This window comes from Physcomitrium patens, chromosome 14 (genome assembly GCF_059467195.1).
Source record: "Physcomitrium patens ecotype Gransden chromosome 14, ASM5946719v1, whole genome shotgun sequence".
NCBI classification, from domain to species: domain Eukaryota; kingdom Viridiplantae; phylum Streptophyta; class Bryopsida; order Funariales; family Funariaceae; genus Physcomitrium; species Physcomitrium patens.
The window spans coordinates 6,544,045-6,568,334 of NC_143423.1; the positions used below are offsets into that span (position 1 = coordinate 6,544,045).

A 24,290-nucleotide genomic window follows, 5' to 3' on the forward strand; every position below is an offset into this window, starting at 1 on the left:
CATTACATCATTCCCACCCAAGGTTTTGCTCATTGCATGTAAAGGAAGCCTCCGTTTGGGAAGTCAACATTTTGGCGAAGATGATGAAGCAACAATACTATCAAAAGAAACTGTGGTTGCTTTGCATTAATGTAAATAATACATTAACAATTATTTATGGTGATGTATGTGAAAAAAACTGATTTTTTTGTCAACATACTTTAATTTGAATTTTTATTTCAATGATTGAATGACAGTCATATATATATATATATATATATATATTTGTGGGGTACGAACCACCAAAATCAAAATCCATACAAGCCTAATTTTTATGAAGAAATTCAAAATTTTGAAGATGGAGTGAAGCACCTGCTCTCTTTCTTGGCATGAGTAAGACTCGTACCTCTAACCCTTGAAAAGGTTTTACACAATTGTGGTAGATCGTTGAATAGATTTCAAAAGGATACCCATAATATGCTACCATGCCTCCAGGACTCACCAGTGCCGCTAGCTCTTGGTAGATCGATGTATGTTTCCTCACACAATGACGTGGTGCGGGTCTTCCTCTCCGATTCAGCTTGTCGATGGTCATTGGATTGTTAGTGTTTTTGGTTGTTTCTACTTCTTCTTCTTCTCCGTCTTCTTTGTATTTTGTTTGTTTCGTTTCGTCAGTTCTGTGATTGCGAGTTGTTTGGCTTCTCTGTTTCGTTTCTGTCCAGGATTCCAGGATTTGGTATTTTAGAACCCAGCTTGTAGTTTTGATGAGCTGGTTGAGGTTGATGTTGCCGCTGGCGTAAGCGGGAGCCTGGGATTCGGTGATTCAACATCGGAAGGTCGCGTCGAGTTGTTCCAGCGTCTCTGGCTGAGTTGGAGGGAATCAGGATGAAGGCGCAGAGGGGAGTGTGAAGCAACAAGCTCCGTCTGCGGACCACAGCACGCCTGCGGAAAGTAAGGAATAAATGGATGCTACGATTAGAAGGCAAATCTAAAAGCTCGACAACGTGGCCACCACCAGAGAGTGGAAGAGTTGAATCAGAAAGCCAATCTTGGTGAGCATCACGACATGCCCGAGGTGGGTCCTTGTTAATGTTGAAGGGCGTCGACACCAGAGACGGCATCCTATGGAATAACGACATTTGGTAAAACGCCTTTCTGATTTCACAAAGAAACAGATGTTTCCGAATTATGAAATTCTTCAATTTGGGGTATCCACACGCAGAAGGCAGTACTCTGCAATACCAGAACCCGATCGATCACAAAACTTCTTTGCAATTGCTCAAATGTAATAAACAATAGCACCAAATCCCAGGTCTTCACTGACCAGGATGATGTCCCTAAGTAGTCCATGTGAGACCAGTAACAAAGATCAGCATTTACAACTGATACTTTCACAATGAACCATTTGCGGTCACATTGAAATAGTCACGCGTTAAATGTACCTCCGCAAATCATGTCATGGTGTAAGCAGAGACAAGAGTCACACCATGGATGATTTAAATAAATTAGGGCTAAAGTGAAAAGACAGTGTCAACAAAATTTCTGATGGTGTGCTATAGTTGGCATGTGAGTGCATCAATATTATTAGCATGGAGATTTCATGTGTCAGCTTTTCTCACCAGCTCAAATTAAACTATACAAGCTTCAGGAACCAGCATGTAACAATGCAACTTAGTTTAAATTCGCTCTTTACTTGAATGTACATATACAACCAATTCACGGTTCGCCATTAACTGATAATACATGCAAACAATAAGTAATGTAAAAAGTACAGTTATCACCATCCACGCATGTTCTTCTGCACGCCACAACGTCACTACCTCAACTAACAGAACTTTTGTATTACAAATAGAGAACAAGTCTTAATCATACAGATGAAGATTTTTAAAGTGTCGACAGTATTGGGACCTCTAGTTTCCACTGGCAAGCTTCCCAATGCTTTTGTTATCATAGAAATCCACTGGAGACCCCGGTGTGATCCCTTTCTCAGCAACCATTCTGATCGCCTTCGCAACCGAGGTAACACCACTGGCTGCTCTTCCACCAGTAAGAAAATTAAGAGGCTTGTGCAAGGAGACCGCAATTGACTCGGCAAATCTCGTTTTCTCCCGCTTTTCACCATCATAGACAAGAATACCAGGTTGGAAGATTGACAACTTCGCAAAACCTAGCTCAGAGATGTGTTGCTCGATTAGACCCTTGGTTTTGGGGTACAGCAATGAAGAGCTCGCGGAAGCACCTGAGCTCGACAGAAGGCAGAAATGGAGGGGCTTCGATGGGTTTGCCTCCTTGAACAGACGAGCAACATGGAGCGGGATGTCATGATCTATCTTGATAAACTGCTCATCGCTCCCAGCGTCCGCTCGTGTTGTTCCCAAGGTGTTGAACCCCACGTCAAGATTCTCGAGAAGCGCTTTGTGCTCTTCAATCTTGCCAAAGTCCACCACGTGCTGATCCAGCTTCTCTTTACCAGGGCCATCGTACGCTACCACTCGCCGTCCAAGCGTCACAATTCGACTGAAGTGGTCGGATTGCGAGAGTTCCGCAACAAGCTTCCTACCCACCATCCCTGAAGTCCAATCAATCCCATCCCGTGTTAACAAAGTGAAACATGCTTGAAGATGTTGATGCGAAGGTCAGACTTGCACCATCTTTCTTGCGTTTGCCCAAGAGGTGCTAACAGATCAACCTTTAAATGATGAAAAGCACTGAAAAGGTAGGGAATATGTAAGTATTACGAACGTACGTTTTCCTTTTGAGTTTGCTTGACAAATATATTATCAAATATCAACGGCTGCCGAAGAAAGCATATTGATACACTTCTCATCAGCTAGTTTAGAAAGCACAGAGGCTACGCAGGCACCAGGAAACAGCCACCTTATAAATCCAATGTTGATGGGCTGGAGAAAAATTTAGCAACGGCTAGATATTCTACATTGAAGTATAATGATTTTATGGAGAATGTACCAGTGCCGCCGATAATGAAAGCGGACATGGTCGGCGTTGATGAGTGTTCTGTTGTCATAAGTGCTCCTCTCTCCTTCACGCCACAAAACCCTAACCCCTTCAATTGCGCGTCGTCTGCACGTATGCAACAGTGCAAGATCTCGAATTGTGAGAGCGCCATTGGAAAAACCCCACAATCAACCCCATATTCAACACTTGATCCGAATCTTGCAACTCAATTCAAAGCATTTCGCAATTGGGCTTGAGATCAATTGACATGTAAACTTGGAGTCACTGACGAGAATGTGGAAACCTAACCGCAGGTTTCAGGGATATGCGCGCAGGAGACCGCCACCATGACACCAACCCAAGTGACCACCCATAGCGAAACTCTCGCAACCATCCCAATCGAAACAACTAAAAACAAAACGTGAGAAGCACACAGCGGGTCTTCTCAAGACTCAGGCCACGGTTGAGCACCCTTTAGGACACCGATAGACCAGACCCAATGCAGGAGTCGAGGAGAACATTCATAGCTGGGACACATACACACCCCATCTCTTGTAATAAGGCAATAGTAAACCAGGTGGGATCAAACAACACAATACACGACAACATTCAATTCCGAAAAGAAAAAGAAAAAAAAGAAAAAACTAAAAAAAAACTAAAAAAAAAAAAACAACCACCCGCTTCCATCGAGGAAAACGAAATGTAGAAACTCGACTGCCTCTCCGCGAATTCTAAACCAATCTAGATAGGTGATGCCGAAATTCTCTCGGTACCCACATCCGCAATCTACTGGGTATAATAACGTACCCTTGAAACCAAATCTGTGAAAAAAATTCTCACCAACTCGTAGCCAGCAACAAAAGCGAGTTGTCTTGTGAGGTGCAGACGATTCAAACGGTAGAATGAAATGGGGCGAGAGGGCTCAGAACAGATAGAAACGAGCAACAATACGTAGGATCAAAGGAACAGTTGCTATTTAAAGGGGGAGCCCCTTCTCAGACGAGGAAGACGACGCCCAAAGGAGATTTTTTTCCTCCCCATTGGTCCTTTTCACACCGCGGATGTGCTGACTTTGGTTCCTCTTCAAACCAGGGGGTCCTTTCCGGCATGCCACGTAGGACGTGGATGATGACAGTAATGACTATTGATTTTTTAACTGTTTTATTTAATTTTTATTTTTTATTTTTGGCTCAAAACTGGGTTTATCCAGTGGTTTAGATTAATAATAGTAGAAAAAGAGAAAATAATTTAGATGTGTACTCATTTACTTTTAGGAGATTTTTATTTAGGTCAAAGAGTCATTAGATTGGTCTAGAATACACAAGGTAATTAAATGAAACTCTAAAATATCACAATGTAGTGTAATAATACAAGAAAAGGTAGATTAATAGAAAATAATAATAAAATCATCATTTTACATGGTTAATTTAGCCTAATTAGAACCAGGGATTGAGTTGTAGTTATGTACCTTGTTTTCATTCTATCAATAAATTTGGTAAATCCCATTTTTGTGCCAAAAAAAAGTAAAAAAAAAAAACAAAACAAAAAACAAAACAAAACAAAAAAAATCTTAAAAACATTTTTTCATGTCACCTTTAATTACTTCTAGAAAAATGTTTTAATTTTAAAGTTATAATTTTGGAGTTTCAAAAAAAAAATCAATGGACAACTCTTTAGGTTTTTGAAGGTAAGAAAAAAGAGTTTTAGAGCCTTTAATGTAGTAACATCCTTCCTTGAAGAATCTATGAAGGTACCTTCAATAAAGGTGTCCTTTTAAGATGGCTCTTCATATAAGTGTTTGCAAATTTGCTATTATAACCAAACAATAAGTATGATATAATTGACTTAACAAATGCATAATATATATATCCGATTTTTTAAAAATGAGCTAAATAATAACTTTTATTTATCTAAATAATAGTGCAAATATGCACCACAACCACTTAAAATATGTACAACCATTTTATGAAATGTATGCTCTTATTTAACATATGAACCCTACTAAATGCTTGAGCTCAATACTAATATGCTTATGAGCCAAAGTTTACAAAACTTGCATCTAAATTTACCATCTCTATTATTTTTTTCATGAAATGATCTTAAGTAGTTGTAATATAGAAGGCCTAGTAAAAAAAAAGTAATAAAGTTGTATAAATATTAGAAATGATATTTTGTTGATTTTACAATACAAACTTATTAAGTTGTAAATATAAAAAGTAACATGATAAATCTCCATTCAATACATTTTGATATCTATGGTTTCTAGGATAAGAATGTAATTGATATATAATAATATCTTGCATTAAGTTGGAAAAAAAAAGACTTCAAGGTTTTTAAAGAGAAAATAATAACTTTGTGATTGAATGCACTTATTTTGTTTATTTACAAATATCAATTTTTATATGGCCTTAAGAAGAATGAACTTGATGATCTTTTTTAAGCAACTTGGAACTATAGAAGACTATATTCTTATATGATAATATTTAAACAAGTAGAAATAAATTATTCAAGTCTTAGTTGTACTTTGGTTTTTTTTTTACTATCAAAAGGAGGCAATAAATAATTTTTATATTACTCAAAACACAATACACTATTTATTGATAAGACTAATTTTCTTGAAGTTAGTCCTATCTCTTTTTTTTGTTTGTTTCTATGAGCTAAAAAAGACAAATATTAGAAAATAAAATTTTAAAAAGAATAATTATAGTATTTACCTCTTAAAGCAAAAAAACAAAGTTGAACCTAATAAAAGGATAAAAAGTAGAATCATTTTATTACATAGAAGCCTTATTGGAAGCGCTTCCAATATTTATATGAAAGAAATTAAAAAAGAGATTTAAAAAATCTAAATTTTGATATCTCCTATTATATTTTAGGCTAATTTGGTTTTTTATTTACATTTTATTTTTTTATAGCAATGGATTGATCTTTACATATACTAAAATCACTTGGTTTGATAGAAAAAGTTTTTAAAGCTACAATTAGAGAACATCAATGAAAAAAAAATCATATTCTTATAACCATGTTTTAAAATAAATTGCTTAGGATACAAGATCAAAAGATCCTTTGATAAAGATCTATTAGTGATTGCAATTGTAATTACTTTGCAAAAAAAGATCATTAGTTGGAATTTCTTTTGGTGACTTTACTAGAAAAATTGTTAAATTAGAGAATCCTCTAATGTAGACACTTCTAGTGATTACATCTAAAAAATCATTGAATGATATATAAACCTACTATTTTTTGCATAGAAAAAATAAGAAAATAAAATATAAATAATCTAAAAATTTAAGGGAATAAAAAAATTAAATTGTAGTCAATAAAAAGATAAAAGCTAAATACCATTAAGTGATTTCTCTACTTAAACTAATGAAAATGTTGTCATCTACATGAATGACATTATCTATCTTCATTGCTACTAGTGATATTAAATTAGCCAATCAAATTATTTTTATGGTGGTATTAAACTTATTTGACTACTTCTAATAAATTATTATAAAAATTGACTTGAAGTAAACTTCTATAATTTTAATAGTCTTTTGGTTTGACAATAGCAATCCTTCTACAATTGATCCTTGATGCTTTTAAATATCTTATAACATTACATCAACAATAATAACATCATCTTACTTAGAATTTATATCTATAATAGGTTATTAATTAATAAAATCTAATCTTGATAATGATAAAGAAGAGTCTATATTGATTAATTAAAGATCCAAGTACATTGTGAGCCCAAATTTCACTACTTGATAAAATTGATGCCACAAAACAAATTCAAGAGACATAAAATGGAGGAACTTCCAATTATATAATTGCTAAGATAATTTAAATCTTGATATTTATAGTTCAATTAACTTAATGTCTTTCAAGCAATGGTTAAATATTAAATAAAAAGATTTAATGAAATTCACTATAATCTTTCAAGACTATTTGCATGATCTTTACTTAAATGGCATATGTTCTTTCAAGATATTTATAAGATCTCTACTTAAATCTCTTATTTGTTAGACTTATAATTTAATTTTTCAATGACAACAAAGAAGAAGAAGATAAATAAAACTTATGAGAGCCTCACAATACCTCTCAATAAGAAAAAAACAAAAGAGACAAATTATGAAGATGGAACAAAATTAATTAGAAGGAAGTTGGATGTTTTAGGATTCAATTCGTATAATTTAAGTTTATTTTCATGACCTCTACTTGACTACGTTTTTTCTTTTAATACCATTCACATGGTGTCTACTCAAATGCCATTAGATTGTTCAAACCATTCATATGGTTTCTACTTGATCATTCACAAACCTTTTAAGACCATTCACATGGTCTCTATTAAATTTTGTATAATTAAAAAATTATAATTAATTTGAATAAATAATTAAATAATTAATTGAAATTTATAAATAAATACTTCTTTAATAATTAATGGTAAAAGTAATTAATTAAGTTCATATCATTAATCTATAATAAAAGTAAAATCTTAAAGTTAAATTTTAAAATAAAAGAGAGAAAATTAAAGGTTAAAAGTTTAAAATTAAAAATCCAAAATTGAAATATAAAAGTTGTGAGTTACTGTAAAAATAAAAGTAAAATTCGAACTAAAGAGAGATGAAAGCAAAGATACCTTGACAACTCCCAAGAATTGAAGGCAGTAACCTTCTATTTCATAATTTTCCAAAATTTTCCAAAAATTTTTATTAGTTCAAAATTGAATAATTTTTAGTTTTTTTCTAATTTAACTTAAAGGCACTACTACTCTAATAATTTTCAATTCAATCTAATATCTAAACCGAGAGAAATGCTCCTTCAATATTGAATGACAAGGACTGCCATAGCAAACAACCTCCTTCCACTTGGAAATTCACCAAAAATTCAATTAGTCTTTGCATTCAATGAAATTTGTGCCATTGAAAGTTCAGCTTGAAAATACACTTACTTTCAAAATTACACAATAATCCAATTAGGAGGCATTGAGAATTCTCTTTTCAAAAAAGGGTGATCTAAACTGCCAAGGCAGCCAACCTCTTGTACTCAAAATTTCACCAAAAAAAATTCCTTACTTCAAATCAAGTAAATATTATCTTTTTAGAAATTTCACTCCAAAATCCATAATCTAAAAAAATTCATATTGAAACTTAAAAAATTGAATGATTGATTGAAGGAAATCCGACGATCTTGAAATCCTTGAAGTATTTGGGAGGCCGAGGGAGCTTTCTATCACAATGAAGTATGTTTTAAAATCCAATGACCATCATTTTTACTCAAAATCCATACACATTCACCCACAAAGTTCACAATGAAATTTAAAATCCAAAATAAGATTAAGATTAGGATTTAAGGCCAAAATTTGGCCTCGCTTCACCTTTCATCAAAGAGGAGAAAGAGAAGGCTTGAAAAACCAAGCTATTCTTATACAATTGAGTGGTGGCTTGTAAAAGGGTGGCTACATCTTCACCCTTGATTTCTAAGATCCCTAATGTAGATCTACAACCTTCATTCATCCAAGAGCTAATTTCGTTATTAAGGCTAATGGCTCTTCTAAGTGATCATAAAAACACTTTTTAGTAAATCTAACTTCACCATTGTGTTCAAAACATCTTTTATGGTAAAATTGATTATTCATGAGCCTCAATCCATGATCATTTGTAATTTATATGAAGATTTTTATTGACAAGGATTTTGGCAATTTTTGTAAAATTCTTCAAAAATGAGAATTTCATTACTCGACTTGTATTCTGAAGGAGAAGGTGCTAATCTTGTTTTCTTTACTTCATATGGTGAATCCAATGCTACCATTGCATTTGAAAGGCTTTCATTAATTAGAGGAATGACTTTGTCACTTGGATTTGTTGAATTTGGAGAAAATCTTTAAAATTGTCATTGCTAAACTTCACTAGATCTTTTAAAAAATTCTAATTCTAATTCACTCTAAATTATATGAAATGATTTTAGGTGAACTCATATGCTCTTAGTCAACTGTAATAGTAATAACTAACAATCTTTAAATTATTAAAACTAATTAAATTGCTACTCTAATTTTTTAATTCTTATCACTTTGGTCCTAATTAATCTAACTCAAGGAATTAGGCTATGATTTATACCATCAAAGATCACAATTCTAAAAATTCTATAAAACTAAGTTCTATTTATATAAATCTTAATCTAACATGCTCAATTATCATAAAATAAAGAAATAACAAAAATTTAAAGTATGGAGTATAATTGATAGCTTACATGTGATATGTTATCTGTGGACTATTTGTCATGCAAATAGAATAGATCCTTAAATTTCTCTTAGTGAAGCTAATATCTTGTCAAAGCACATATAATCAATACAAAAATTTAATAGTCAGCTACTTATAAAAATTGCTATACTACTCCCTTGTACTCTTCAAATTGAGTTGATTCGGACCAATAAATAATACCTATATAAATCCAACCTTTTTCTCTGGCAAAGTTGATTTGAACTAGTAGAGAGGTAGAATAAAAGAAGATAAAAATCAATCCTCTTTTTTTAGAATAAGTTTGGATCTATAGCCAAAAATATGAAAAATCCATCTTTTTTCTTCCAATGGATTGAATTTGGACTATAAAAGAGATTGCAATTGAAAAATATTATGAAAAGATAATGATCTCAAAATTAAAAATAATGCCCTCCTCTTATTAATTTGATCTAGAATTTATCTATTTGGAAATTATAAGAATATATTGAAAAACAAAGAAGAAGTGAAAAAAATTAAGCCTTATTATCTTCCGCCACACTATGTCTTCGGCTTAAAAATAAAATAAATAAAATAAAAATGAAATAGATTTAATAGAAAATAAGATGTTCTATAAACTACCAATAAAAAGATTTGAAAAACTTATAGCTATTATGGAAACTTATAGCTATTGCTAGAAGATGTCCATTAGCTTCAATTTACAACTTCTTCATATGATTAAAAGATTTGAAAATAATGAAGTAAATTAGCTAGGTTGATAAGAGCTTAAAAGCTTACATGCTCGTATTGCTCACACTTCATATTCTTTGCACCAACTACCATTGGTATAAGTAGGAAATTTTGAGCCATTAAGATTATTCAATTGGAGGGAGTTGTTGGCATAAACTTCATCAATAATCTATGGTCTAGTATAGAGAGCATCAAATTTGGCTAGAAATTCTATTTTGTAAGCATCTTGCAACATCACCTACATTCTTAGCTTCAATATTTGAGATTTATTTTTTATTTTTTATTTTTTATCTCCATTGAAGCACCTCTATGTATTAGGCAAACGTGCCATCATTTGTATAGTCATAGAATTCAAGGCCAATGTATTTAATTGGATCCAAGTCTATCATTGATTTGGCAATTAATATTGTAGCTATCTTTTCTTTTGCAAGGCCATGGTATTTTCTTAATTGAAGAAGCTTAGGTTCAATATAAACTCTTGATTAATTTGACTTAAGACCAAATATAAAAATAAGCTTCTTGATAAGTCAATCAATTATTCCACCACAATTTTGTAAGAACCTACGTCCAAATAAAAGGGAATATACATCTTCTTCATTCTTCAACCAAATCACTTCAAATCTTAAGTTGTAATCTACATCTCCAACTTACACCTTAACATCTCAAATTTAGCCCATTAATTGGCATGGAACTTGATCTAATGTACAAATTATATCTTTAAATAAGTTTGTGATTTGAAGCCTCAATTTCTCTATTATAGATAATGGCATAATATTCACGTTACTATCATTAACAATGATAGTATATAAAATAATCTTATCCATAATTTCTACATCAATTTCAATAGGATTGTAATCTTCTTTCAAATTCATCAAATCCATGAATTCATCTTCTTCTATTTGTTTGATTTGCATGATTATTCAAGGTTGCTTAATAATGATGGCTCCCTCTCTTATTTTTCTACACAAAGATGGTGTCAATTGAATCAATTGGCCAAAAGATATGTTTGCCTTGATCTTAGCAAGATCCTCTCACAAGTTATATGAATTTGTTGGATTATTAACCTTAGACTTTCAAACCTTTGCTCCAAGCATTGATAATAGAAATGAAGATTCTTCATTTATAAATTAATACTCATCTTCATTGAGTTCTTCATGGATTCAAGACTCATCATCAAATTTGACTTCTTTGGTTATTTTTTTAGAAGCAATATTAAGATGTATAAAATTTGAAAAATTACTTGAAGATGTTGGAGATTCAACCACTTTTTTTTCTTCTTTAAGATCTATAGGTCCAATTCTTCCTCTACTAGGAGTGACTACCAAGGCAGAGAACTTTGATATAAAAGTCTTCTAACTAGATGGCTCACAAATGACTATATTTGAATGCCTCAAATTTAAAGATAAGCTAGGTGATATTTGGTATGCATCTATGTACCTCACATCATGAGAACCTTGATTATTTGGAATTAGAATCATATCTTGATTAGTCTAAAGAGTAGCAAGAACTGCTTCAATTTGGCTCTAATTGTCACAATCATAGTATAAATTAGACAGTCTTGCCTATGGTTGAAGTTCTAGTTGTTTAGCATCTTTCAAATTCTCAAATACTTACTTAGAATAGACATCTAGAGATGGATTCAATAGAATCACCTTATCAAGTTTGTGACATCTCTCCACTAGATCATGACCACCACAATTAGAATATACAATGTTATTTTCCACCTAACAAGTTCTTAGTACATGTCTTCTTCTACAAGTAATACATAGAAGATGTTGTTACCTCTAATTAGACCTTGATCTTCCTTGAACATCTTGGTAAAGAGGCCTATATGGTTGAATTGGTTGTTGTTGTGTTTGATGTTGATATTGAGTTGGTTGCTGCAATTGACTAGCCAAATACAATGATAGATAAAATTGTGCTAAATGCCTTTATTGTCTATACCTAAAGTACCAATGATATATTATATATGCTTTGGATTTGTGTGAGGCCAAATTTCACCACTTGATGAAACCTATGCCACACAATAAGTCCAAGAGGTGGAGTTGGAGAGCTATCGATTGTGTAATTGTTAGATTAATTTAAATCTTTATATTAAAAATTCAATTAGTTTTAGGAATTCCAAGCAATGGATACCAACACTAAATTAACATGTTAATTGAAATTTACTATGCAACATAATAAAAATAATTAACTAAATTATTACTATTAATTGACCATAAAAATAAAAACTTACGTTTGAATTGAAAGCTAAGTTAAAAGTTAAGTTTAAAAAAATTAAAATTAAAATTAAAATTAAAAATAAACATTAAAAGGTTAAGTTAAAAGTTAAAATTAAAAGTTTAAGTAAAAAAAATAAGTTAAAAGTTAAGATTAAAGGTTAAGTGAAAAGTTAAAATTAAAAGTTTAGTTTAAAGTTAAAGTTTAAAATTAAAGTGAAAATATTAAAGGTTAAAAATTAAACTTAAAATTTATTAGCCAAAAAGTGAAATGTGGAGCTTACAAGTCATTGTGAAGACGATAGTAAAAATAAAGTGAGAGAGATAAAAGCGAAGGTACCTTGACAACACGTAAGGATTGAGGGCAGCGACCCCCTTCTATTCCAAAATTTGCCAAAATTTGTAATTGGCTCCAATTTGAATGATTCTTATCTTATTACAAGGCTAACTTAAAGGCGCTTTTGATCCAATAACCCTCATTGCAATCTAATAATCCAGTCGTGAGAATTTCTCCTTTGAAGTTGAGTGATCCAAACTGCTGCGGTGACCAATCCTCTTCACTCAGAAATTCACTAAAAATTCAGATTTTCTTCAAATTCAACAAACCTTGTACCTTTCAGAGCTAAGCTTATAAATATTAATGCTTCCAAAATTTCAAATAAATCTAATTACCAGGCACTGAGAAATGAATTTCCAAACTCAATTGACTCAAACTGAAGAGGCAGTCGACTCCCTCAAACTCAAAAATTCACCAAAAATTCCTTCTTACTCCAAATCAAGCAAATCTTATCTTGTTGGAAATACAACAACAAAAGATACAACTATTCAGAATCTCACATTGAAAAAATAGAAATTGAATGACTGAATGAAGAAAATCCAAGACCCTTGAAACCCTTGGGATATTTGAAAGGCCGAGGAGATATCTACATCAATGAAACATATTTTAAAACTTAATGACCATCCTTCATAATGCAAAATCCATACATACACAATCACAAGATTCACAATGAGAATTAAAATCTAAATAAAATTAAGATTAGGATTTCGGCCAAATTTTGGCATGGTTCCGCCTTTCATCCAAATGAGGAGAGAGAGAGGGCTTGGAAAACCAAGCCTCTCTTATACAATTGAGTGGAGGCTCGTAGAAGGGTGGCTATATCTCCACCCTTAATTCTTAAGATCCCTAATCTAGATCTATGGCCTTCATTCATCCAAGAGCCAATCTCGTTATCAAGGCTGATGGCTCTTGTAAGTAGTCAAGAAAGCATTTTTTTTATAAATCTAACTTCACTATTGTGTTCAAAACACCTTTTTAAGCTAAGATCGACTACTCACATGCCTCAATCCATGCTCAATTATAATTTTCATGGAAGTTTTTACTTACAAAGATCTTGGCAATTTTTGTGAAATTCTTCAAAATGAGAATTTCATTGCTTCTCTTGTATTTTGAAGGAGAGGTTGCTGATCTTGTTTTCTTCACTCCACGAGGTATATCCGGTGCCACCATTGAATTAAAAAGACTCCCATTAAGTAGAAGAACCACCATGCCACTTAAATTTATCAAATTTGGAGGAAAATCCAAAATTATCATTGCTAACTCTTCTAAATCTTTTAGAGAATTATAATTCCAACTCCTAAATTATGTGAATGATTATAGATGCACTCATAGGCTTTTAATCAATCCTTATAGTAATGACTAAAAACCTCTAAATTATTAAACTAACTAAGTTGCTATTCTAATCTTTTAACTTTTATCACTTTAGTCCTAACTAATCTAATTCAAGGAATTAGGCTATTATTTATACCATCAAGGGTTGTAATCCTAAAAATTCTATAAAACTAAATTCAACTTATATAAATCCTAATCTAACATGTTTAATTATCATAAAATAAAAAAATAATAATAATTTAAATTTTAGAGTATAATTGAGAGCTCACAATTTGTGATAAATTGGTTGTTGTGGGATTTGGTTTTGAGCCATTTGAATAAGCCATTTGTTTTTTGAGGACTTGCATCGTCTCCAACATTTCTTCTTTCAATCCATCAATGACTTTTTTTACTTTTGTTCGGATTTGATCCAAATCAAAATTATAGTGAGTAGATGCCAATAGAAGGGTTGGTTCTTGAGTAGCCAATGGTGGTGGCTAAAATATTGGATATGATGGCCTTAGATTATGCTTCATGGGATTATATTAATATAGATTGTTTGGTTAATAATAGATTAGAATGAAAGTTGGAATTAGTTCTTTTTCGTACCTTACCATCTTTTCATTCTCTTTATCAATGGCTTCTATATCTAATAATTATTGATTCTAATTTTTTTTGGCTTATTAGTCAAAATCTCTCAAATAGTGGATATTCTTTCAAAGTGTTAAATGAAATAATATCGAATTGTATTGTCATTAAGAAGTGTCCCAACATAACAATTACACACTATACAAAACCTCTGAAAATAAGAAGTAATGTCTTCCAAAGGTCCTTGATAAAATTCCATAAGAGTTGCTAAAGCTTGTTGTTGTCTAATCTCACATTGAAATTTTTGTAAAAATGTAGTTTGTAGATGGTTCCATGTCTTAAAGGTAGATGCTTTGAGGAATTAATACCATGAATATACTATATCTCTTAGCATTGTGAAAAACCAAATAAGATAATAACTTAGATTTGTGATGAAGTTTGAAATCAAAATCTATAAAACAACTATGAAATTCAATAAACAACACATCAAGAATAATCAACAATCAATTCAACCATGTAAGATAGATCTTCTTTGATATGATAAGATGCAATGTCTATTAGAATTCACAAATAATCTATACAGTAAAAAATTATTATTATGATAATATTCTCTATTCCATTGTGATTCATAGAAAAAACTTGTTCATAAGTCTCCTAAGCAAATCATACAAATGGGTGACCTCAATTTATAAGGCAATGCAAGAAATGAAAATATTCATTCTAATGAAAAGCAACATATTATCAAAAATCAAGTATACAAGCACAAAACATGAAAAAGAAATTTTTATGTATTTTAAAAAGATAAGAGTTATACTTGAAGAAAATTCACAATTGCCACCGCCCGGCAAATGTACCAAAAATGTGAGCTAAAAAAAACCCCCCTAGATGGAGTGGCTTAAATTTCTCTCATGAGTTAATTGAATTAAATTTCTTAATTTGAATGATAAATAAACATGCATTATTTTTTTGTCTTTTAAGTCCAAACATCTAATTGACTTATTTCTAAAATGATAAAATAATGTTAAAAGTTTAAAATCAACAATAAAGATAAAGATAATAGTTAAAAATTAAATTAAATATGATATAATATAAGGATTAAAAGTTGAAGGTAAAAAAATAAAATCAAAGTAAAAGTTAATTTAAAAAATGAAATAATATAATAATTAAAAGTTAAAAATAAAAAGATAAATTTAAAGTTAAAAGTGAAGTAAAAATTGAAATAACTTAAGATTAAAAATTGAATGTAGAAAGGTAATTGGAAGTTTAAAATTAACAAATAATTAATAAAATAAGATAAAAGGTTTACTTAATATAGATTTAATTAAATGTAATAAGATAGATAAAGACTTAATATAGAAATTTATGCACTAAAAAGTATAATTAGGAAGTGATTAGGAAAGAAAAACTTATCTTCATAATGAAAAATTGAGGTAGCAACTCCTTACCAATTGAAAATCTGTCAAAATCTTCTTTAGCTTCTATGTATATGAGATTTTTTTCTTCTATTTTTTTTATTTTTTATTTTGTTTGTGCTAAACCTTCACTTGAATGAGCTCCCATCTCCCAATTTTTTGCAATATTCTAGTATGCTATAGTTAAGATGTGATTTTTCAAAGTTGGGCTCTTGGAACTGCTAAGGCGGCTAGCCCTCTTGTACTTAAAAATTCACTAATAATTCATAAAAGCTTTATAAATTCCAGTTTAAAAATAAATGGAACTAGACCTCAAAATGCCTCCATTTGAAGTTGGTAATTTCCCATGGCCAAGGTAGTGCACCCTTCTTTACTTGAAAATTCACCAATAATTCATTAGATCTCAAAATAATGCTTTCTTGGTTTTCTTAGAAATCTAGTAACTATGAAAAGGTGATCACAAAATATTGCAAAAGACCAAAAAAAAACTGAAGCAATTGGGAGGCGGAAATCCAAGCAGTTACAAAATAGAGGGAATTTTTATTGAATTAGAAGCAATTGGCATAGCTTCGCTCTACAAAAAAAACAAAAAAAAAAAAAAAAAAAAAAAATGGAGAGTGGCTGTCCAACGCCCCTTTAACCAAGTAGAAGGAGGCCTTTAGGTGGCAACCACATCTCCACCATCAAAAACTTGAAATTCCTAAATAAAATCAAAGGTCTACAATAATTCTAGGCCTGAACCCAATTTCAATGCTAGAAATATCTATAACTCAAAAACTAATGCCTTTTGGAAAAACTAACGCCACTAATGTATCCTAAACACATTTTTATCCTATGATTGACTATTCACAAGTCCAAATCCAAGTTCTAAATCATTAATACCAATTAATTTGCTAATTTAGTTGTAAACTTCAACTATAATTTTAATTCTAATTAGCCTTCTTAGGAGATTAGTAAGGGTTCTTGCCATCAAGGCCATCATGATCACCATTCTTTAATTTAAACTCCCTTAAGCTTGAACTCTTAGCAATCAAAATTCCAATTGTAATTTGACCTTGAATTTATATGCTTTTGATTTTTTTTTAAAACTTTAGAGAGTGATTAAAATCACTAAGTTAGATAAATCTATCACAAAGAATAAAGAATTAATTAAACAATTTAATATTAAAATTAATAAAAATATGTTAAAAATCACAAAAGTAATTATTACTAACCATTGAAGCTATTAATTATATTCACATATATTTGATTATAAAAACTATATTATTGTGGAAAAAACATAGAAACAAAGTAAACTAAAATAATTAGACCATTTTAAAGATACTTAGAGATATATTAAATTTTTAAATATTTTACTATATTTGAAAGATAATAAGCTTTTATTTTATTAAATTTTATTTATATAAATGAATTTATAAATATTCTTTAATTTTATTATATTCAATAAAAGAATAAAAAAATGATAGTTCATATAAATGTAAATTAAAAAATTTAAGATAATTTTTATAATAGAGTATAATTTTTAGTCTTTAATCTTTAATCATTTGAGCTTGAGAGCCACATCTTGAATTATCATTGACCGTCTCTACAACATTTGCTTCTTCAAATTTTGCACTATTAGATGTTGGTTCTTCTTCAATAGATCAAATATATGCTTTACAATCTCTTTTCCTTGTCCCATTTTATAATATGTTCATCTTTTTTCTGAATCTTGATGACGTATTCATCCTTTAAATATTAACTATTTTTAAATTTTTGATTATAGGTAATTATTTTTTATTTTTAGCTTTGATTGTCACTTCTTTTTTCCATATTATCTTGATAGCTTCTTCATCTTCATCAATTTTTGCCTTAGTACCTTATCCTTATTTTTCTATTGCTTTATTAGTTTTTTTTTCTTTTGTTGTTGTTTGGTTATATCTCTTACAACATTATTTTTTTCTTTAGTCTTATTTTTTTCTTTTTTTCTTTCTTGTTGTTTTTTATTAATTTTTTCTCATTTTCTTTAGCAAATGAATTTTCTAAGGGTGTTACAAAGATGCTTTATAGTTCAACCTCCAAAGCCATAGAGAGATTCCTTGATGTAGTGAGACGGCTCTTTAGTAATAAAAGCTCAACATCAAGATTAATTATTTTTATTTTATTTGAAAGATTATATAATGACTTCTAAGAACTTTCAAATCAATTAAATTAGGCAAGTCAAAAATAAATAATTTCTTCTAAATACAATATGTTATGTGATAAATAAGTTATTTTAAATACAAAGAAGTAATAAAGAAGTAATAAAGAAGTTCTTCTAAAAACAATATGTTACTTCTTTGTCTTCTTTATTATGCTCTCTTTTTAGAAAATAGAACCCTCTAAATGAAAAATTTATGTTACATAAATATTATATAAAAAAGTTATTTATAATGTTGTGACATTCGTAAAATTATATAAAAGATATTATAGAATATATATTATCTAAAGACCCATGATAAAAGAATGTTATCAAATAATAGAAGAAGATTGTAAGATGTGCATATTAGTTTCAAAAGTATAAAGAATATGCTTCTACCAAAATTAAGAAAAACCTTTTCATCATCAAATATAAAAATTAATAATAATAATAATAAATAAATAAAAATTAACTGATTAATCAAATTTATCTCAACCATCTGAAAATTAAAGTTGGACTTGTCTTTATCTTACCACTCCTAAGTCAAGTTTGAAAAATATTTAGCTTGTGTTGTAATAGACAATAGCAAAGTCACTTTTTTTTCAAAGAATCTGAAAATTTAATCATAGAATTATTTTTGGTGTTCTAGCTAAATCTAATACAAAATATAAAATCAAAAAATTATTCAAACTTAAAGGTTGGAACTTATTGATTGGAGCACATACAAATGTAACTAAAGCTATATCCCACACCAACTTATCCACCATCTTTGTAATTCCTAGAATTGTAGGTATTTACCTAAAAATATATCTTAATAAGATTTATTAAATGAATCACCAAAAATTATTATTTAAATAGTAAATGACTTAAAAAATAAATTAATAAATATATTTTTAATGAATAGTGTCTTGATTTGAATTCTTCAACAAATATAAAAAAATACTTGTATCTCTTTATAGATGCATCTTCAATTATATACTTAAAATTTTTAGTAGTAAAAAATTTCTTAGAAAATAGAGGGCCTTTGTTAATTACTATCTTCTGGGCATTTGCACTATCTTGTCTACTTGTAATGTAATACTAATTTTTTTTGGTGATGTCATCTACCTCGGCCATATTAATATAAAATTTAGGTGTAAAAAACTCTAGACTCTTTTTCATTTTATTCAATGGCCTATGTTACAAAAAAAACAAGCAAATATGATGACTTTTCATTTGAAACGTGAGCATCACCATTTATCAAGGACAAGAACTTGATGAAGATAAATAAACATCTATAGGACCTCTAAAACATCTTTTGTATGATCGATGCTTTAATTCTACTTAACAAATGTCCACAATATATGATATTTTTTATTAGTAATTTCTACAAATAATCAATAATAACTAGCATCTTCAAACTACTATTAATTTCTTGAAAATACATATTGCCATAGATATAAAGATAATTGATATTTAAAATATAATCTTTTTTTACAAGATTCTATTTTTTATTATTTTTTTAATTGTAAAATAAAATATTTATTTAGAATAATTTCTAAAATTATGACTCTTAAATAAAACTAAATGCTAATTCATGACTTTATTTTTTATAAAAAAAAAAAAAAAAAAAAAAAAAAACATTTCAGTGAAAAATCCTTTAATAGACTGTAGTTATTATAACTAGTATAATTTCTATTAATAGATCTTTTAATGACTTATTATTTAGACATCCATCTTAAAAACCATGAAAATACATAGAAAATTATAATCCATCATATTAATACATTTTTGGTCTTAATACAAAAAGATACACTTATAAAGTCAAAAAGCATGAATTTAAATGAATTAGTATAGAAAATCCAAGAATTAAGAAAAAAAATGTATTAAATATAGAAATATAATTTTTCTTAGTAATTGTCCTATAAACCTCTAATGAGCTTATAAATTCTCACTTCTATTGTTACCTTGTTGTTAATTTGGCTATTGGTAATAAGTGGTGATCAATTAATTAATTACAGAAGATATTGCATTATAAGTTGTATTATTGCATGGAAGGCATGGTAAAAAATTTAGTGCATATAGAGTAGATTTTTTGATTGAATGTACCTAAGTAATGCACAAAATTGATCACAATATAGGACTAGCAATCAAATGGATTAAGTAAGAAAGAATCACAATTCTAAAATATTTTATCAAAATTTGGCTTATAAATAGAAATTCATAGCATGCCATAATTAGATCTTTGTCTTCAATTTATTTAGACATAATGTGCTACAATTGAGTATGATTGACTATGCTAATATTATATTATATAAATTCTTTCTTGAAAATGCATCGAGCACCTAATTGTGGAAGATAAATAGAAAATTGTAACAACAAGGTCCTAAAAAGTCTAATAAAGTTTCAACTAAAACTTAATAATCCTAAACAGATCCTAATCAAATTCAAAAGAATTTTGAAAGAAATTACAAAAGAAACATAAAAAAATCATAAATCAACTCATACAATGGAAGCTCTGAGATCACTAATAAGAAGTGTCAATCAGACATGCAATGAACTGTACATCTTTTTATCCAACAACGAAGACAATCCTAGTGTTGCTATTTGATCAACTTCAAGATCAATTGTGCCAAAGCTCAAATTGAGACTCGATTCCACATTATTTCAAATCCTAAATTCTTCTCAGATATCTCACCAATTCTATTATCTACTTCAACCAGATTCTAAGAGGCTGACTATACCATCGACATGTTCAAACAATCAAACTTTATCAAAGAAACACTCAATTATCAGGGTTGGCAATATTTGATAGCTCCTACAAAAAGATTTGTGCACAACAGACACCTATGCAGATTTGACATAGAAGGGAGCAAAAAAGATTATTAAGAAAAGCTATGTGGTCTAATTCAATTGCAGCAAATTTAAATTCTCTTGGTGCAGTTGAAAATCCATTTATAGTTAACAATGAAAGATTTTAAAAGATATTTTGTTTTTATGGGAGGAAGCCTATTTTAGTACAATTGTCCCTTTTTATACTCAAAAATCTACAATGACATATTTTCTAAGGAGAAAATATATGGCTTGCTCTTTTATTCTTTAAAAAGGATTCTTTCAATAATCTTCTATTGTATTCTTCATTAGAGTAGTAGTTGTAGTAGCAATAATCATTTTTTGTATTGTAGTTAATAAGTTGGCTTACTTTTCAAAAAACTTATATATATATATATATATATATATATATATTCATACAATAATAATAACAATTGTTTAAATCAAATATTTTTCAAACTCCATATCATGATCAGCACATTACATGAATTTGAAGTCATACTACCCAATATTAAAGTGGTGGATATTATCACTAGAAAAAAATTGTTGAAATGCAAATTGAAAGTAAAAAGTGAATATTGCCAAATCTTATGTCAGATTTTGTAAGAATCTTATGCCAAATCTTATGCCAATTTTCCAAATATTCTCTTTTTTTCTTATAATTTCATTAATGATATCAAATATTTTAATCTTTGCCTTTACATAATGTTCTAGAAAAATATTTTTAATAATAAAGTTACTTGAAGCAATTTCAAAATCTTATGCTTAAATTATTCTTAAAATATAATAAGTTGTTTTTGACTTCGACTACCTCATATCTCCTTTACTTTGACCATTGTCAATTTGAAAACTTATCTAATTTTTTAGTAGTATCAAAGTCATGGTCAATGTTATTTGATATAAAATACATACATTTAATATTGTACCCTCAAAAATAAATTAATAAGATTTAATGCTTCATATTCACATCTAGGCATACAAACCCACATAATCTATTTTTTCTTTTCTTTTCACAATGAGATACTACTTCTAATGTCAGAGTTCTTTACTTTTTCAAATTTCTTTAAAAAAAAAAAAAAAAAAAGATGTATGTTTTTATGAAACACATGACACACATGAGCAGATGTTCAATGTTGTTTCAATCCAACCCACTACCTATTGCATAATCTAAGAAAGAAAATAAATAAAATAATGAGTAATAGGCTAAAAATTGAGTCCAGAAGAAGATAAAGTAAATAAAATAAAATAAAATAAAAACACATACCCTACATATTTTTTTGACTTGATGAATTTTTTTTAATTAATGTGTAAACAATTAAGCATATTCGATGATGGGCTCACATTTGGAATAGATGCCAAATAAACTTTGTGGCTAAAGAGACCCTTCTAGAATCAATGAGACAACATATTATTTTATATTTTTTAAATTAATGTATTACACTTCAAGCCAGAGAAAACGTTATAGAAAAATAAAAAACAAAAAACAAAACAAAACAAAACAAAAAATAATTTAAACATTCTCAAAAATCAATCAAATATAAATATTCTAGAATACTTTTTTAATAGTTATTTCTTTGCATGTGTATTAATAAATAGAGCTAACCATTTAGTGATGTTCAATAAATCAACAATAAAGAATTTCTCTACACTAAATACTAGTAAACTATTACTAACATTAAATCAAAATACAAAACAAGTGTGTAACTATTACAAAGCTCTTATAAAACTTTGTCTAACTTACAAAGCAAGTTAACAATATATGCACCATGTGGCCAACTTGTTGGCCAAGTTTTCAATCTACCAATCACTAATAGATATGTATAAAGTCAAATCCATGTCTATAAAGCTTCTCTACAAGATTTTATCAAATTTACTCATTTTTACTTACTTCTACATAGCTTATCTTATTTAAATAATTAATAGTATAGATTATGTTTTTGACATAATATTGCTTTTAAATCTTTGTAAATATAAGACATTTATAATTTTTATTCATTATTTAAATTGCCTTCAATCATATAAATCTAATGTTTTTAAAATATTGACTAAGCAAAATTAATTTCATTGTACGATGATTTTTTTTATCACATGTTTTATTTCTATAACACATTAAAACAATTGTAGGTTATTTCTTACAATTCTAAGATGTTCAATCTATTTGAACAAAGATATTACACCTAACACTAGATCTTTAATAATTTGTATTTGCAGCCTAATCTTCATAAAAAAAATGGTATCTAAAAAACAGAAATTAATATCATTATTACTTATATAGAATTAAAGTCCAACAAGTTTTAAGTACTTCATGATTCTTGACATTGTTGTCCAATACATAGAACCAACCTTTTAAAAACATGGATTCATAATAATTATTGCAAATACAAGTTCAAATTATATAGGTACTATTGCATACATAAGTACTTTTATCACTATTTTTATAAAAACACCTTATATTTTGTCTTCACCTTTAACAAATTGTTTTTCTAAAAGTTTCACGACTTTCAAATCTTTGAGTAGAGTTCCAAAAGATTTTTACACTTCTATATGGAAGTGTTTTAGCATCTTTTCAATGTGCTACTCCAAAATAGTTGTGACAGAGTCATTAGCATAAATTCAATTTCAAAACAATATTTATCTTTCTAAATAAATTGTCTCATAGTTCTAAAATTTAGTCTCTGTACAATCCATCTGCTCTATGATGTATGCCGAAACAGTAGATTTTTCAAAGATGGAAAATTACAAACTAGATCTCTGATTATTACACACATAAACAATTAATATCCTTTCTTATAGAGAATCTTCATTCATAATAATAAAAAAAATGTGTCAAATTGTTGTTATTTGCACTTTGTGATTATTTGAAGCCATGCATGGATTCTCTGAGGTAACAAACAAGGTTCTCATTGACTTGTTGCTGAAATATACGAGTATGGTCTCTAAGCTACTTCTATAATTCGTTTCCAAGAAAATTGTCTTCACTTCCATGTATTAACATGGCAATGACATGTGGCAATTGATGTTGCAACAGTGTCTGTTAATGCGTACAAAATGTATACGATGAATGAAATGTCTGGGGCATGTCTTGATAGTTCATCGCATACGTCGTTTTTATACAGATGAACAACAGATTAGAGAGTATATTGGATTGTGTTTCTATAATAAATTTCAAAACGCATCAGCACTCAAACGCAGTGAATTGTCACTCACCTCTACAACACGCAGTTGAGCTCGAAAGCGTACACATTTCGTACTTGTGACACGATAAAAGATTTGAGGGAGATGTTTTTGTAGTGAAACTCACTTCTTGAATCATCATGCAATTATATCGATCGCTTGCTTTCAGTCTGAATTGACGAACTGTCTCGACCCAGTCGTCTTTAGAATCATGCATCATACAGAGTCTTACGTTATCGTGAGAATTTAGAAATCAGAATTTAGAAGCAGCTTACTGTTGATAACAGACTGTTGCGGAAGTGTGCCGACCGAGGAATTAAGTATCTGACTAATGCCAAAAAAACTCCTCTCGGTTTGCTCACATTTTTCCAAGTTGATCCCAGATTACAAAGCAAT

At 29.3% G+C, this 24,290-nt stretch overlaps 1 protein-coding gene across 3 annotated transcripts; it reads right to left on the minus strand.

Moving 5' to 3' along the window:
• Positions 1 to 1,796: 1,796 nt before the first annotated feature.
• Positions 1,797 to 3,870, minus strand: LOC112290929 (uncharacterized). Of its 3 annotated transcripts, XM_090255736.1 has the most exons (4): positions 3,742 to 3,870; positions 3,244 to 3,461; positions 2,947 to 3,060; positions 1,797 to 2,548 (listed from the first exon to the last, which is right to left on the minus strand). In XM_090255736.1, exons 2-4 carry the CDS (start codon positions 3,326 to 3,328, stop codon positions 1,890 to 1,892), a joined length of 858 nt encoding a protein of 285 aa, XP_090111862.1. In that variant the 5' UTR covers positions 3,329 to 3,461; positions 3,742 to 3,870; the 3' UTR covers positions 1,797 to 1,889. The 3 variants fall into 3 exon arrangements, with proteins under 3 accessions (XP_090111862.1, XP_024393539.1, XP_024393538.1); XM_024537771.3 differs by lacking the exon at positions 3,244 to 3,461 and having other exon boundaries at positions 3,775 to 3,870; XM_024537770.3 differs by lacking the exon at positions 3,244 to 3,461.
• Positions 3,871 to 24,290: the final 20,420 nt, after the last annotated feature.

Bases quoted from the DNA above. Each gene is read 5' to 3' on its own strand.
- LOC112290929 (XM_090255736.1), bottom strand. From the start codon at position 3,328: ATGGTTGCGAGAGTTTCGCTATGGGTGGTCACTTGGGTTGGTGTCATG. The intron at 3,061-3,243 runs GTTAGGTTTCCA...GCATACGTGCAG, and splicing joins GCATATCCCTGAAACCTGCG to ACGACGCGCAATTGAAGGGG. The intron at 2,549-2,946 runs GTACATTCTCCA...ATTGGACTTCAG, and splicing joins TTTCATTATCGGCGGCACTG to GGATGGTGGGTAGGAAGCTT.